Below are 18,192 nucleotides of genomic sequence, written 5' to 3'. Positions count from 1 at the left end.
TCATTCCCATAAAAACTTTTTAATAAAGAGTTTATAAAATCTGACATTAAAAATTCATATCTCAAGTATTAATTCAGGAGAATATATATCATATTCAAATTTGTAATGTGCACTGCAATAGGGATAGAATGTAAATTAGGTGCCATTAAAAGTCTTCAGGCATGACCAAGAAAAATTCTGCAAGAATCTATACACTAAAAGGGCATAGATTTCCAAGTAATGAAAGACCAAATTGTTTAACAAAAACCGTTTTACTATAAACATTAAAAATGTACATAAAATCATATTATTATATGAATATCTTCAGGAATCCTGAAGACTCATCACTACTATTTACAAAATACCTCACCTGAAAATCATTCAATGACAAAGAACTCACTACAACCTCTGGTAACCCATTCACTGCTTTCACAGCAAAAAATCTAGTCCTTGGCCCTTGTTAATCATACACTGAACTGAGCTGATTCCCTTGTTTTCTCCCATCTAATACTGAAAATTTTCTTCATCATCAGTTGTACAAATTTAAAAACTTATGTTTTTTTGACATACCCATCTTTTCTACACAACCAAATTTTGTTAACCATAAACCATCAACTGACAATCATAAGGAGCATTCCACAGACCTATCGCCATCTTTATAAGTTGCCTCTGAATCTTTTTCCCAACTTCTTCATTCTCAAGAACCAAGGTAACCAAACCTGTGCACAGTGGTTCAGATGCAATCACTAAACACCGATAAAGAGGAATAATAGCTACCACATCTTGACCATGTGTTCTTCAACATCCAAGTGATCCCCTGATGAGTATAGATTTTTGGTCGAAAAAAATCAAAAATATAATAAAAAAATAACTAACACTAGGTTTATAGATCATAATAATTATTTAATAAACCTATTAGTTTTGCCACTTAAGCTAAGGGCTTCGTCTAGGTTAAGGATGAACATACAAATATACAACAAGTATGAAATATGAATCATTACATAACTAAATGCTGAATATATAAGAATCAATTACACAAAAATACAAGTGAAACAGAAACAAGTGGGGTGTGGAAACTGGCACATGGTCAGTTACCACTCAGCAGGTGAGCCCAATAGTTTGCAGAAAAATTAAAGTCCAATGTGGTAAAAGATCTAATTAGTGATTTCCAAATGTTGCACAAGATCAAAGAGGCTACAATGGATTACCACTGTAGCCTCTTTGATGTTGCAAGCACTGAAGTTGTCTTCTAAGTACAGCATGGAGCTTTTGTCCCATTCAATGTTGTAGTAAGTGTGGGAGAAATGGAATGCCAGACCTGAGCTGTCTTCTCTGTTGTTATTGACGTCTCCAATTTATTTTTTTTTTTATGTTGAGCCCATACACTAGTTGATCAACCTATAGTACATTAGTACTGGATATGGGTAGTGGGTTGGAAAAGGAGGAACTTGTTTACATTTGATTTGAAAGACTATATATTGTATTCATTGGGAAACACAACGTGGGGGGGAGACTTTTCCACAATACAGCAGTTGCAGGGATGAAGGAAGAGGAAAAGAAACTTGTTCTGTTCAGTTCAAGGTGCACTGTGAAGGGATGTTTAGAAGTAGCTGCACGTGTTCCAATGAGCTTAGTACTAAGTGGAGGAATTATTGATATTATTTCAGATGAGCATTTCCCATGGAAATATTAGTAGAATATACATATTGCAGAAACCAAATGTCTGTGCGAAAGTGGGGGGAGTGAGTTAGTAAGAGAGAGAGAGAAGTCATTAATAAGTCTAACTGCTCTCCTCTGTATTGAGTCAAGTATTTTGAGGGAGTTTTTAGGAACCCCACCCAATATATGAGAGCAGTATTCAATAGCTGGGCAGATTTGCGATTTGTATAATGTTAACGGCTGTTCGTTCAGGGGTGATGTAATGTCTTGATCGAAAGAAAAAAATCCTAGTTTTTTGGAAGCTGAGGATGCAATGGTTGTGATGTGTTTATGCCAGCAGAGGTTTGATGTCAGAGTAATTCCAAGAAGAGAAATCTCAAATTGTCTGGAAATTTGGGTATATCCATGAGGCATTGGTGAGCGATGTTCTGTAGGTTGAGGTGAGTTGTGTAGAGTGAGGTTTATCAACTGAAAGGGAGGAGTGCAATGTGCTGTCATCTGCAAATCTGTGTTATTGGGTTGGAAGTCAACTGAAGTAGGTCATTGATATATAGTAGGAAGAGGATAAGGAACCATCCACCATCTCACACACACAGTGTGCATCCAGACAGAAAGTTGGCAATCCAACTATAGAAGTCCTGAGACAGACCAAAATGATGGTAGTTTGCTTAGTAAGCCTTTGTGCCAGATCCAGTCAAAAGCTTTAGAGATATCGAGTGCAACCACCTGAGATTCACCAAACTTCTCCATGACATTTGTCCAGAGATGGGTGACATATGTGAGCAGATCTCCTATTGATCAGCAGCGACGGAATCCATACTGGCAGTTGTTCATTAGATGGGTGCCTTCAAGGTAGTGTAGGAGTTAGGAATTGATTTTTTCCATTACTTTAGACAGGACTGAGGTGAGCAAGATAGGGTGGCAGTTGGACGGCAGTGACTCGATCTTGGGAATGGGCTGAATATAGACCAGTTTCCAGGCTGTTGAACAGACACCAGTGGAGTAAGAGAGTATATATATATATATATATATATATATATAGGCTACATAGGATAGGAGTCAGTTATGGTGCACAAACGTTTAGGACAATTGGAGAAATACCATCAGGGACAGGAGACTTTTTTTGTGTCTGATTTGGACAGTATTTATCTGATCTCTTCCTGGCAAATGGATATATGGGGCATGGTATGTTGGGCATCTGGAATGGTTGGAGGACATTTACCATTGTCAGTTATGGATGCATTGGAAGCAAAGTGTGATGCCAGAAGATTGGCTTTTTCTGTGGGTGATGATGCAATAGAGCCATCTGGGTATGATGGGGTGGGAATAGTGTTGGACAGAAGTTATGGCCAATTGCTTCGGTGAGAGACCAAAAAGCTCGCCTGGAATTTGGACAGGCTGCTAATTTCCTGCTCTTTGCTCTTTCAAACTCTGTTTCGGAAGCAATTTTTTTTTTTTTTTTTTTTTGCATCTATCTCCAGCATAAGCTCTAAAGGAGAATGGGGTGCTTAATTTGAGTCAGTTACAGCATGTTTGATTTTTCATTTGTACAGCCTTGGCACATCTTTTGAAGAACAGGGTTTAGTTACGGAATGGCAGTTCAGAGTAGAGTGTGGAATGTATGTTTCCATGCAGTGAGGATTACTTTGGTGATAAGTTCGGTGCATATGTTTGGGTTGGAAGGCCAGAGGCAATAGTCCAACCATGGGAATTGGCATAGAAGTTGCAGAGGCTGACCCACTTGGCACTGTTATAATGCCAAACTACTCTTGTATGGGAGTGGCTGTGTAAGTGTTGTTGCATGGGGGAAGAGATGAGCACTAGATTGTGATCAGAATTACCTAGGGAGCCCACTACTTTCACTGTGTATTTGGAAGGGTCATTGGTGAGGAAGAGATCTAGGGTGTTTGGGGAGTGTATTTGGAAGGGTCATTGGTGAGGAAGAGATCTAGGGTGTTTGGGGAGTGTATTTGGAAGGGTCATTGGTGAGGAAGAGATCTAGGGTGTTTGGGGAGTGGTTCAGGTTATCTGGTTGGCATTTGAACAAGTTGTGCTCCTTTTGTCTTATTTCTAAACTTCTCGATGTTTGCCCAATGTAATTAAGGCCACAAGAACATGGAATATTGTAAACTCTAGTGATCTAGAGTTGTTGAAAGGGTTGTGGTCCTTGGGTGAGCATAACAGGTTTTGTACTGTCATAATGAGTTTGAAGGCCACTCTAATGTCATGAGATTTGCAATTGTTAGTGAAAGTTTGTCAATAAAAGGAATGGAAACCAAAGCTCTGTAATGAATGTCATGGATCTGTTGTGGTACTATTAGAGAATAGTAATCTTTGATACTCTGATACTATTAGAGAATAGTATTCTTTGTGCTATTATTTTTTAGGATATCCATTGCTGGTCAATAGTTAGAGAATAGAATATAATTCTTTTGTTAGTGTTCCTTCATCTCTTATAACAGAGATCGCCCTCTTTTTCGGCATATGTACAATACCTAATTTTTGTGAAATATGGTGCAACAAGTAGAAATGTAGAAAACAACCTGTATGACATTTGTGTGATTGGAAGTCACTAATTAGATCTTTTAACACACTGAACTTTAATTTTTCTGCAAACTATCGGACTCACCTGCTGAACAATGACTAACCATGTGCCAGCTTCCACACTCCACATGTTTCTATTTTTACTTGTATTTTTGTGTAATGGTTCCTACACATTCACTGTTTAGTTATAATGATTCATATTTAAAGCTTGTTGCATATTTGTGTGTTCATCTTTAACCCAGACAAAGCCACTAGCTTAAGTGGTGAAGCTAGTAGATTTATTAAATAATTATTGCAACCTATAAACCCAGTGTCAATTTCCTGAGGGTATATTGCATTAGTACAACACACAGTTTGCAAATTCTTCACCAAAAGTGCATGCCATGCAATTTACCATATTAAACTGGTAACAATTATCCTTTGACTACACTGTCAATCTGGTCAAATCATTATGTAGGAGCTATACATTAGCTATATCAGTTATTACCCTCCCTAGTTTAGCACTGTTGTTAAGAAGATAGATATTTCCCCCCTCAAATCATTCCCAATATCATTAATACACAAATTAAATAGAAGCAGTCCAAGCATAGAGCTTTGCAGCACATTGCTAATTGCCTACATTTTCTTCTGGATTCTACTCAACCATATGCTATGTGTTGATGTCTGTCCATCAGGCACTCCCTTATCATGTGACCAACTTCATATCCATTTCCAGTTGTTCAAATTTACATAAGACAAATTATGGAGACTACAAATGTTTTAGAAATAATTACATTAATTTCCCGACATTTCGACCTTCATATTCAGATAGATCATCATCGGGTGCACAGCAGCTAGGTTCTCATTTCTGCACCCTGTTAGTACCCATTAGGGGAAGCTAAAGCTGCTATCAACTAAACACAAGTGATCGAACTAAAATGCTCTCAAATTTCTGCCCTAAAGGATCCTACCTGTGGCCAGGCCTAAAAATAATATCTAATATTGAAGGTTTCTCCAGTGTCAAGCAAGATCTCATTGCAAATATTTGCAGAAATAATGACTGTGATGTGCTCTGCCTGCAAGAAACTCACAGAGGAGAAGGTGCTGCAAGACCTTACATCCTGGCATGAAGCTCATCAAAGAAATACCCCACGATAAATATGGAAGTGCAATATTTACAAAAGAGAACTTGATCCTAACAGAAACATTGAGATTATTACAATCACATTTAAAAATATCTCAATCACCTCAGTCTATAAACCACCAGAAGAAGCTTTTTCTTTCCCTGACATCCTCCTCAATAATAATGCATACATGACTAATGTTGTATTAGGTGATTTTAACAGCTGTAGTGTTAACTGGGGTTACACAAAGTCCAACGAAGATGGAGAACTTGTTCAAAAATGGGGTGAAAACCTTTCTCTAAACCTAATACATAATCCAGAACTCCCTGCTTCTTTCAACAGTGGCAGATGGAAGCGAGGCTATAACCCTGACCTCATATTTGTTAGCTCAAAAATATCCAATATTTGTATTAAAAAGGTCTTAAATCCGATTCCACATACTCAACATAGACCTATAATGCTTCAATTCAACCCAGCAATTATGCCTAACCCAGTCCCTTACAGACGATGATTTAATTTCCAAAAAGCTAATTGGAAGGGTTTCATGGAAGATCTCGACCACTCCATAAAACAAGTCCCACCAAACCCTAAAGAGTATCCTGAATTCATAAAAATACTGAGGAAAATCTCCACCAAACACATCCCCTGAGGATGCAGCACAAACTACATTCCAGGCCTTTCCAATGACATACAAGCCCAGTATGATGATTACCTACAACTTTACAACACCAACCCCTTCTCAGAAGAGACTATCCAAGCAGGAGAAAAATTATGCTCCAAGATGGCAGAGGAAAGGTGTTCCTCATGGAAAAAAGAAATAGAAGCCCTTGATATGACCCATAGTAGCAGAAAGGCATGAAACTTTATCAAGAGAATTAGGAAGGATTTCACTAAGTCATATGAGCATCTGCAGGTAACAGCTAATCAAATTGCTCACCAGCTGCTGCTGAATGGAAAATTTCCTAAAAAGCACACAAAAAAGAAGATACTTAGAACCCCAAGTGAGGAACAAAATATGATTAACTCAGATTTCACCATCACTGAACTCAACGCGGCCATAAACCTATTAAAACCTAGAAAATCTGAAGGCCTTGATGATGTCTGTAATGAACAGATTAAACATTTTGGAAACAGGACTAAAGAGTGGTTATTAAACCTATACAACACTTGCCTCAGAACCCTAAGGATACCAACTATCTGGAGGCATGCCAAAGTGGTGGCCTTTCTGAAACCAGAGAAAACTCCAACAGAAGCAAAAAATTACAGACCTATATCACTACTCAACAACCTCTTTAAACTCTATGAACGATTAATTTTGAATAGGCTACAACCCCTAATCGAACCCCATCTTATTGTTGAGCAGGCTGGCTTTAGACCAAGCAAATCCTGCACAACACAAATTCTCAACCTCACTCAATATATATAGAAAATGGTTATGAGCAAAAACTAGCCACAGGAGCAGTTTTTGTAGACCTAACTGCAGCATATGATACCATAAACCATCTCACACTCAGAAATAAAATATACAGAATAACTAGAGACTATCGCCTTGTCCTCCTGATCCAATCACTCTTGGAAAACAGACACTTTTATGTGGACCTGGGGGGTAGGAAGAGCTGCTGGCACCCCCAAAAAAATGGCCTCCCCAAGGGAAGTGTGTTATCACCATTACTTTTCAACATCTACGTCAATGATCTTCCCATCTTTCCAGGAACTAGAAATTTTATCTATGCTGATGACCTTGCCATAGCTACTCAATCAAAATATTTCAAGTCCATTGAAACTACTCTAGCACTTGCCTTAAATAATCTAACCACATACTATACCAGCAATCAACTAAAACCAAACTCCTTGAAAACTCAGACTGGCCTTTTCCAGCTTAACAATAAGGAAGCCAACAGGAAGTTACAGATTTCTTGGGAAGGCTCTAAAATAGAACATTTCTGGAACTCAATCTACCTCGGTGTAACTCTCGATCACACCCTCTCATATAAAACCCACATAGAAAAAACAAAGGCAAAAGTGAATGCAAGAAACAATATATTACGAAAGCTTACCTCCTCCAAATGGGGTGCAGACCCTAACACACTGAGATCTTCTGCCTTGGCCCTTTGCTATTCTTCTGCTGAATATGCCTGCCCAGTATGGTCCAGATCCTGCCATGCTGAAAAACTTGATTCCAGCATTGAATGAAAGCTGCCGCTTAATTACAAGATGCCTGAAACCAATACCACTAAAAGACCTGTATACTTTGGCTGGTATTGCACCCCCTTTAATTCGAAGATCTGTATTCTCAGCTGATGAAAGAAGCAGACATATGAACGATGAATGCCACCCACTATTCGGCTAGACCGCAGTGCCCCAAAGACTAAGATCCCGACATAGCTTCCTGGCAACTATTGAACCACCTAAAAACCTCCCAGAGACAAGACTTCAACAATGGCTTGCACTGTATCCTGAAAATAATACTGGTATTCCAATAGCTGAACATCTTCCACATGGTGCCCACTTGGACTGGAATACTTGGAAAAGCCTCAACAGACTGCGAACGACAGGACACTACAAACAAAACCTCATCAAATGGGGCTACCTCACTGGCCCAGACAATGGTAAGTGTGGGACAACCCAGTCCTAGGAACACCTTCTTACTTGCTCCTTTCTTCCATCACCTTGCACAAAAGAGGACCTTATATCCTGCACAGAAAGAGCAGTTGATTATGCAAGATACTGGAGGAACATCTGACCATATCTATTGTATATAAGTTATGTATAGTTTCCTTTTTTCATATTTAATTATTATTTCCCTGTATAATTCACCTACCAAATCTAAGCTGATCTCATTGTAATGTATCCTAATTTGGTGTAAATCATGTTGTACCACCTACTTACTACTGTACTACTTGTGTTTGGATACGAAATAAATAAATAATCTGGAATATATACAGAGACAAGTTTATTACATTTCAAACAGTATGACAAAGAGAATGATTTGATCAACCATTATTCTACTGGCCCCACCTCTAGTGGGAAAAAAAAAAAAAAAAAAAAAACTACATCAAAGTTATATTCTATTTATATCATCAGAGGACAAATTCATATAGATAGTTTTATTACAGCAAAAGTGGTGTCCTAAATTAACATGGGAGTTGTTATATTAGAGTTAAGATCCTGGATTACTTACAGTCCTATTTACAATTACCTCTTAGATGAAAAGGTTATGTGGGTAGAATATGTGCTTTCCATATTCTTGAGATTTTTAAACAATCATTATTATAAAATTCATATATAACAGTAAAATATGAACATGAAAATTAATTTTTTTTCTGAATGCAAAGAATGTTAAGTCTTACAGTAAGAAGCATCTGTCTTCCATTTGTTTCAACAACAGACACAGGTACATACTGCTGAGCTCCAACCTAAAATAAAAAATTTCTTTTAGTCATCTTTGTTAAGTATGTTGAATACTCAGAATAACTCATTGTATTAATCCTTTTATGAGTACCCTTATGCATATTTACAATTTTTTGTGAGTGAACTCCCAAGAGTACATCAGCATACATTGTACATACACAAGCTATTTCAAAATGAACTGAACCCTTTTAAATAATACTCAGTAAGTAGGTTTCATATGAGCATGTAGTCCAAACCAATTCATAAAGTATCACAGTTATTGTTCTAATCTTACAAATATTCAATATATTATATGTTCATATGAAACCACTGGCTTGATTGGCTGAGTGGTTAGTGTATCCACTCACTAGCCAAAAGGCTACGGGTTTGAATCCTGCCAAAAGCATGGATGTTTGCGGTCATCTTACTAACTCTGCGTTTCAAAAGGACATCTGCAACCCTACCACTTCTAGCAGAAGGCTTTACTCCCAAAATCCTATGAGGTAGGGAGTGACCATACGTCTTGCTAACGCTGTGGAAAGGGCACCTACAACCCTACCACTTCTAGCAGAAGGCTTCACTTACAAAACCCTATGAGCTACGGGAGTGATCATACAGCATCATTTGACATCACATGTGAATAACTAACATATGAAACATAGTTACTGAGTAATAAATATTCAAACATATTCAATTCATTTTGAACAATCCTGTATGTGTGTGTGTGTATATATATATATATATATTTTTTTTTTTTTCCCCTATGTCTTAAACTTTTTAAAGGATGAATATTTAATATTTCAATTTTGTCATTAGAAGGGCTGATAAAGGGAAAGCCATAGTAATCCATGTCAAGAAAAAAAAAATACTACAGGAATTGTTTTACTGTTCCTAGATTACTTCACCTGCCATCATCTCTCTCATGATTCTATATTAAGTAAGATTAACAGACTGAAGAAGCCATTATCTTATAGACAAGATCTATATGATCTTAAGAGTTAAGTTACAATCTTTCATGGACATGGAGACTGTATAGTTTTCCTAAGATCCATAAGCCAGGTGTTCCTTTAAAAACTGGAAGTTGACTGAATTAACTCTCCCAGATTCTTCTAGCTGAAAGACCCTTGCTTTTACATGCAGATCACCATCTCATATTATGAACACAGTAGATTTTAAAAATAAAATCACCTTCATATAATAATGATCAGTTTAGTCATTGTTTCCTTCACCAGCTAAACTTTAGAAGAAATATCTATTTACTCAGACAAGATTTTCCCAGTGCCAATGTCCAATTTTTATATTATCATTCATTACCAGCTATTTTACTTGCCAGAAACAAACAGGAAGTATGGTTACAGGAAATCCTCTTTATGTAACACTTGTTACATAAAGAGGATTTCTTTATGCAACAAGTGTTACATAACTTAATGGAGCATTCTAAACAGAGTCTCCTCCACAGCATTAATCTCTCAGGACTTCAGTCTGATATGGATATGTATCTGAACTCCAAACATTTATTATTAATTAATGCTATCCATCCAGTAATGCAAGTTTACTTTTGAAATGGAAGTGGCATTTATTTATTTTATTTTTTTCTGTCAACAAGATGAGGAATCTTATCCCTTGATCTTTTAGAAGGGTGGGGGCATAAGAAACATATACAATCATTACACAGTCCCATCATCATCCATATCAAAAATCTGGCATAATCAGATTCTCAAGTTCATCATGATCAATTATTGTACTACACCTAAGCCGTGTTACTTTAAACAATTACATATTAACATTTCTAATCTTTCATCGACAAAATCATAAAAAGGGATTCAATCTTCTCCTTCTCAGGAAGAAATCAACTATATATCAACTATACATTCCATTGTTTAAAGTAGCTTTTTGACTTATCAGTAAGGTTTCCTCATTTCTTGTTTTAGCAAAAGACAAGCTTTCTCCTACCTAGCCTTCCCAGGTGTTTACCAGATTACTTGTTCCTGTAGTTTGTCCTTCTTTGGCCAGAAGATGAGCAGTTCTTTGGAAAAACCAATATCGTGCAAATTCCTTATGGAAAGATTATACAAGGAGAGCTGAAAAACATTGTTATATCTAACTCTTAATACAAGTGAGGAATTATGTTTATCTCCTTTATGAAAAGTTGTGCTCCTTAATTTGGCTCCTGGTAAATGTGACATTTAAAAAAAAAATTCTTCCTTCCCACCCTTAAATATCATACCATGGCATAAGTATTAGCTGAATCTTGAATTGTATCTTGATCCAATATTGCACTATTGAATTTTCTGTTATGTGTGCATATGCTGATGTTCCAATCATATCATATTGAAAATGTCTATCATCATCATCATGAACCATGGGCTCACTGCCCATTGATGTCCGATGCCTGCTTCACTATCTTCTTCCAACTTTCTTTGTCCAGTGCACAGTGTCGCAGTTTTTGTACACCCATTCCACACCAGTCTTTTATATTGTCTATCCATTCTCTGTATGGTCTACCTCTTCTGTTTAAACCATCCAAAATACCAAACATAAATGTCTTGATCTTCCGTCCTCACTCATTCTACAGATGTGTCCAAGTAATTGCAGCTTCCATTTTATAATCTTCTGCATTAGATTTTGTTTTGGTTGTAACTTCTGATAGAGCTCTTCATTGGTGATTTTCTGTACCTATCCTATTCTTAGAATCTTCCTGTAACAAGTTCTTTCAAATGCCAAAATTCTTTTTCTTGATTCCTTATTTATTATCCACGTTTCAGATTCATACAGTACACCACTGAAGATGCAGTACTCTTAGTTTTCTTTGCAGGCTGATCACTTGACTTTTCCAGATGTTATCCATGGCCTTCAGATTTGTTCTTCCCTTTGCAATCCTGATCTTTATTTCTTTTTTACAGTTCAAGTCATGTGTCAGTTTACTTCCCAAATATGTGAATTGTTTTCTACATTTTCTATATCAGTTCCATCCACTTGTAGCTTTTGTTTCATGTTCTTTTCACCAAATACTTGTCTTTTTTTTTCCAACTTCATAACAAGTCCAAATCTCTTCCCTTCCTCATTTAACAGTTTTAATATTTTTTGTAGTTCTCGTCTTCTTCAATAATAACAATGTCATCTGCAAATCTCAGATTGTTAATTCTCATTCTGTGTACAGATATTCCTTTGGCATCTTCCTTCAGTTTGTCCATTGCTCTTTCTAAATGTGGGATGAAAATGCTTGGTGATATTGGTCTCCCTGTCTAGTACCTCTGCTTGTTTTAAACCATTTCCCAAAATCATCACCTATTCTAATGTTGCAACTGCATTCTGATAAACATCTTTTAATATAGCTATTAGTTTTTTTTTTATCAATTCCATAGGATTCCAGAACTGCTAATGTCACTTTCTGGTCAATACTGTCAAATGCTTTCTGAAAATATGTTTTTGTTTTTTTCTCCTAGCTTTCTCTGCTATCAACCTCATTGTCAAACTCTGTTGAATTGTAGTTCTATCCTTCCTAAATCCTGTTTGCTCGTCTGCAAGGTATGTTTCCAATTGTGTTCTCAATCTTTCTGTCAATATGATCATCATCACTTTACCAAGGTGACTTATCAAGGCAATTGTTCTATAATTTTTACATTCTAGCTTATTTCCTTTCTTGTATAATGTTATTAATATTGATTTCACCCACTCCTCTGGCATTTTTCCTTCATTCCATACCATATTACATAGTTGGTGCATTTCTGTAACCACCATACTTTCACCACCATATTTAATCATTTCTCCAGTAATGTTTATGGCACCTAGAAAAAATGTTATGATATTAAATATTTCTTTTTCCCACATAAGTAACTTATTTTTCAGATACGAATACACATTTCTATCCATAAACAAATGATTTTTATGACTGAAGGACTTTTATCATATTAAATAGCTTTGTAATTGCAACTTTTCTTCAAGAAACGCATTCCTTTAACAGATTCCTTTCTTCTCTCTAATCACTTGTTCACACACAGCAATGTAGTGTTATTAGATCTTGAGACCTCTCGTGTGTGGATTGATATTTAAAAAATACATTAATTTTATTATATTCAGGATTTTTCTTGTGATTTTTTCCATAATAGTAACATTTATAACTAAACAGAATTTTGTTGAAAACAAATTTTGAAGGCAATTAAATTAATTCATGTGAATGTTTGAAGAAAGTGATCAATCATTTCACACTGCACAAAATGAAATAAAAATTGAAGTTTTTAATTTCCATACTATGCTGCCTGTTAAAAACTAGGTACTGTATTAGTGCAATACCAAGGCTTTATTGGTCTAATTGAACCTTCACGTGGAATATGACAGTACGTAGGTTCAAATTCCACCATCATGCTTGCAACTCTTTCCAACTTCAGAAATTTATCAAGATTGTTCAAAACCTGAACAAATTATTTATTTCCATCATCTGATATCAACACATCCTTTCTTAATGGTGAGCTGAAATGGCCTAAAAAAACCATGCTTCCTTGATCTAGCTTCCTTGATTTATTTAAATGATGATGCACTGACAAGACAGTAAGTCTAAAATAGAAGGCATTTACTTTTCTTTCTAAGGAAGACCAACTCATCAAATACAGCAAGAGATCCTCCCACCCCATTTTCTCTTGTGTGCAAAAAAACTCTGGTAAAATAAGGTAAAACTGTACGATTTCAATAAGAGATTAAAATGATTATTCTATTCCGATACTCATTTTTTCATTATATAAAATAATAGCAGCAATCAGAATAAAATTAAAAAGACAGAAGCCAAGATAATAAAACACAGGTATACCCTGTTTAAGCAATGAAAACTGAAACTGAATACCCACCTGAGTAAGTAATGAAGACTGAATGTGAAGGGCTTGCGGCTGAGCAGCTTGTGCTACCATTGGCACTACATGCTTTTCTGGAGGATTAAGATCTGTGCAAAATTTAGATCAGAAGACATTCACAAGTTTGCATAAGTTTTGAATTACAAAACAGACTGAATATTAATGAATCAAATGAAAACAAATTTATAAATAGTAAAAAATGTGAGAAAAACTGGATACTTACTTTGATATGGTGAATATAAAATAGATGAAACATAAAGTGACTGGAACTGATCCCCTGCTCTTCCTGTATTGGCTGGAACAGCTGCATAATGATTACTGGAAAGATCAGAAACGCTTGCATCATGTGCCTGAGACTGATGCTGGGAGATATTAACCCGCTGAGGTATAGGAACAGGATGAGTAGAATGGTAGAAACTTGCAGGCTGAATCTGATACTATATAAATAAATATACAATTTTCAGATATTTTACCAATCTAAAATACAATCAACATACTCAATTTAACACTATAGTAGGCACCATTTACCAACTTTATTCACTTTTATTAACTAGTGAAATATATCCTACCCAAAGCTGCTATAGCATTTAAGGTTGCTGTTCATATGAGGAATTTTTTTTTTTTTTTTAAATTTAATCTAATATGTGCTCTTACTTTTAACATTTTCAGAACATCTGATCATATCTGGCAGTGAGGTCTGCTCAGTAAATTGCCATCCTTAGGTCTACCTACCACCTTCTACAATTGAGTAACAAGCCTTCTTTCTTGATTGCTTTGTATCATGGTGGATGGTGCTCTCTCTTTCTCTTTCTCTGAGTTTTGCCACCAATAATGGAGTGCCTCAGTGCTCTGTTCTATCACCTGACCTCTTTCTCCCATACATAAATGATCTAAGATAGGATTATCTACAACAATGTAGATATTCCTTCTACGTTCATTCATTTTCTTCTGTAAAAGGGATCTTTGCTCATCCATCCTTAACCTCGGTAATACACAAATCACTACACTGGATCTGACCTCTCTCCTTGGACTGACTTTATCTCCCGTCTCGCCTGGCATAAACACATCACATCAATATCTTCCTCGACCCTTAAAAAATGACATTCTTTTCTGCTAGACACACTTTTCATCCATCCATTTGGGATGGTGCACCTAAAACCTCCCTAAAAATTCTTGATGCTGTCCAGATGCAGTGTTTCAGCTCTATGGCTTTTCCACAGGTACTTCCATGGATGATGCTCTATTGAAGCGGCAGCCAACATTCTTCCTCCACTCTCTGTTGGACCTGTTAAAACAAGAGCAGCAGCTGCCCAAACATTCCTATTCAGTGTAACTGGAAACATACCAAACCTACTTCTCCTCTTTTATTTTATCTACATCTTCACCTCATGAAAAAAGCTGCTCTTTGGAACAGCCTTTTTCGTGAGGTGATTTCCAACTCTTCAAGAAAGATGAAAAAAAAAAAGATGAGTCTGAGAGCGAATACTGTTATGTGAAGATCTATCCAGTTCTTTGTGGACATAAATTCCTGGAAGTCGAGAGGAACAAAGAGGTATTTGGGGGGGGGGGGGTGCTTAAATGGGAGACTGATGAACACGAACTGCTCTGAAAACAATTGAAAGTTTCGTTATTTCTTTATGATATTTCATGAATATTTTTGAAATCAGTGTGTCACTGACTGTTCCAAAACTTGGAAGAGACAACAGTTATTTAGCATTAGGGAGAAATGACAAATAATGAGATTAACAATGAAAATTGTTACCTGTGTACAAGAAACATGACTCTATCACACCATCTCTCCATATTTCCATTATTGAGGCTCCCACTGATCAAACATTGATAAAGATTAAAACTACTATGAGAGACTTTCTTACCATATACATTTAAAAGGAACATGATGTAAATTATAAAAGACAAGAAAAACATTATGTGAAGTCAACTGCTCTTGATACATAAGTGTCAGTACATCTATTTGAATATGTAAATAAAATATGAATGAAGAAGAGTATAATTTCTTTCAAATATATTTTTGACTCAATGGAACAACCTGTTATAAGAATATCACATCTTGATTATAGTAAAAATATAGTAATGCAACATTACACTAAAGAAGAAATGTGACTTTCCCATCATAAGAGCTCTTAATATCTCCATGGCCCTTGCTCCTGCTGATGAGATCTCAGTAAAGATTGAAATTAGATTGTCACTGTAACGTATGGCATTATAGATATTCCTTGAAGGATTAAAGCAGTACATTGTGGGAAACAAAGGGCACTTTAATGGGAATTCAACTCATCTTCATACACTCAGTGCTCAGGAGAAAATATTTCACCTACAAACTTTTGTTGGCATATGCAAATAAGATAATGTCTTGTAAAGTATAATTACTTTACAACCCAGAAAAAAATTACATATTACACTGAATGTGCACACAAAAAACACAATATTCTGATTACAATATTTTGGTCTTCAAAATTCTTACTCTGGAGACCAAATGCTATTTAAAGCCAAATAATTAGAATGGTGGCTTACCATTAATGAAATTCAACTAGGATCTGAGACTTTTCTAAAACATCCATGCCATAGGAGTCCAAATCCCACTTTCAACCATGCTGGTTCACATAAGAACATGAAGAAGCAGAATAATTTTATGATCAATTGCAACAAGTAGTGAAGAGTATTAATAATGATGAGTTTTTACTGATACAGGAAGAATGAAAGGCAAAAGAAGCTAATGTCCAGTTTTCACCTTCTAATGATGTGACCTATTAGCAGATATCTTAACTGGATACTTAATGAATATGGATGGGCTGAAAGTGTATTCTATACTGGCTTAAACCAAAAGATATGACATAATTCCATGCTCGCATAATAGTCAGCATGACTTAAATAGTCATGCTGACTATTTATCTTGCTGTCACCTAGTTAAATAGTCACTATTTAACTAGGTGACACTAGTTAAATATCTTTAACTAGTGTCACCTAGTTAAAGATATTTAACTAGGTGACACTCCACCTAGTTAAATATATTTAGCTAGGTGGAGTGTCACCTAGCTAAATTAGGGAACCAACATGAGCAGTGAAAAATCAGCCATGGGGAATGCATTCAATCTCAACATCAGCAGACTTCAGAATGGGCACCATCAACATAAGAAGAATCAATAGAAAAGAGGAACTTACAAAAGAATTAGGTACCACACTGACAAACAGTATTACTGAAACAAAGAAGACAAAAACAGTGAAGTTCTTCTAAATAGTTCACAAGATGTTATATAATTAGGCAATCATGATCAGAGAAATAAATACAATATTCAACACTAAACATGAAAATAATCTCAAATTCATGATAGATAATATCAAGTAGAGGTATGTGAGGAAACTTCAAAATGAGGAATTGAACAATGAGACATTTTGTGCCTAGTTCAACAGAAAGTTCCACCAAGGAAGAAGTAGAGGAATTTTTTTAGTCATTAAAGGCAGTTGAAAAAGGTTATTGTTGGTGATCTAAACAGCAGAGTAAGAAATGAACACCAAACATGGTGAAATGTTAGGAAAATTTGGAGAAAAGAGAAAAGCTAATAATAATAATAATAGTTAAGTGCTGGATTTATGTTGTCAACACGGAGAAATCATTACTACCACCATGTTCCAACACAAATATTTGCAATTTACACAGAGAGAGAGAAAATACAAAAAATACTGTCATCGTTAGCAAAGTCTTGATGCCTGTTTTTTACACAAGAGTATAACAGAGATTTGAAAAATTTCAGGAAATTCAGAACTCCAGGTAAAGAGTAGTCATGGAAAAAAAGAAAGCCTATCAAAAGTAAGTGAACATATTCTCTGAGAGAATACAGAGGGGGAAAAAAAAGCAAAGCTGTGTGTAAAAGTACTTAAAACAAACGTCATGGGAAGACTTGAGTAAGAATACAGGAGATAAATATCAGGAAGGTGACAAAATGCTCTGAAGCTAATGAAAAGGCTTAAGAGGAGAAAAGAGTACTGTGAAAGGTGACATGAAAACTGAAGATAAAGACATTGTCTTGTAAATGTCTTGAGTAACCACTTCGAAAAATTATTAAATGAAGCAATGACTGAACACTGGTAGAAAATATTCAAGGAGTGCAATCAGGAGTGCTCATCAATATGTGAGGCAGAAAGGCCATCAAAAACCTGAAATGTGAATAGGTAACTGAAAATGCTCAAATATGAAAGGATAAGTGGTTTTACAGTGGTTACTGCACAATTCAAAAGCCATGGTGAGAAGGTTAAATTATAGATGATTGGAGTAGAGCTCTCATAGTTCCCATCTATAAAAAAGGAAATAAAACTGAATGAGAGAAAGAACTATCCCTACTGACAGTTTCAGATAAGATTTATAATAGCATACTTAAAGAGTTTAAGAAAAGTTGTAGAAAGGATACTTAAAGAAGAGACAAACACAAACATCAATGCAAAAGTGAGATTCGAACTCGCAGCCTGTTAGTTGGAGAGCAGGTATGATAACCACTCTGCCAACTAGGCCAGCATTGGGATACAGTTCCAGATTGAAACTGTATTGAAAATCCACATTAGACAAAACAGAAGGACACCCCAGAAGTGGAAAAGTAGGATATGCACAGTTAAAAATATATGTCTTGACAATGTTTAGCCAGCAGACATATGGAAGATTC

The 18,192-nt window shown here is 35.9% G+C and overlaps 1 protein-coding gene across 3 annotated transcripts in view; it reads right to left on the bottom strand.

Annotated features, from left to right (window-relative positions):
* LOC150105819 (homeodomain-interacting protein kinase 2-like) overlaps positions 1–18,192 on the bottom strand; it is a 325,632-nt gene that overhangs the window by 105,837 nt on the left and 201,603 nt on the right. For all 3 annotated transcript variants that reach the window (XM_090394360.1, XM_090394362.1, XM_090394361.1), the window contains exons 14-16: positions 13,743–13,956; positions 13,517–13,608; positions 8,636–8,701 (exon numbers count right to left, since the gene is read on the bottom strand). In XM_090394360.1, the coding sequence (XP_090250486.1) occupies positions 8,636–8,701; positions 13,517–13,608; positions 13,743–13,956 (372 nt within the window). The remainder of the gene's footprint in view (positions 1–8,635; positions 8,702–13,516; positions 13,609–13,742; positions 13,957–18,192) is intronic.

Source organism: Typopeltis vanoorti, chromosome 6 (assembly GCF_054136105.1).
Source record: "Typopeltis vanoorti isolate ZY-2024b chromosome 6, IOZ_Tvanoo_1.0, whole genome shotgun sequence".
Taxonomy (NCBI): Eukaryota; Metazoa; Arthropoda; class Arachnida; order Uropygi; family Thelyphonidae; genus Typopeltis; species Typopeltis vanoorti.
This window is presented reverse-complemented; position numbering and strand designations above follow the sequence as displayed.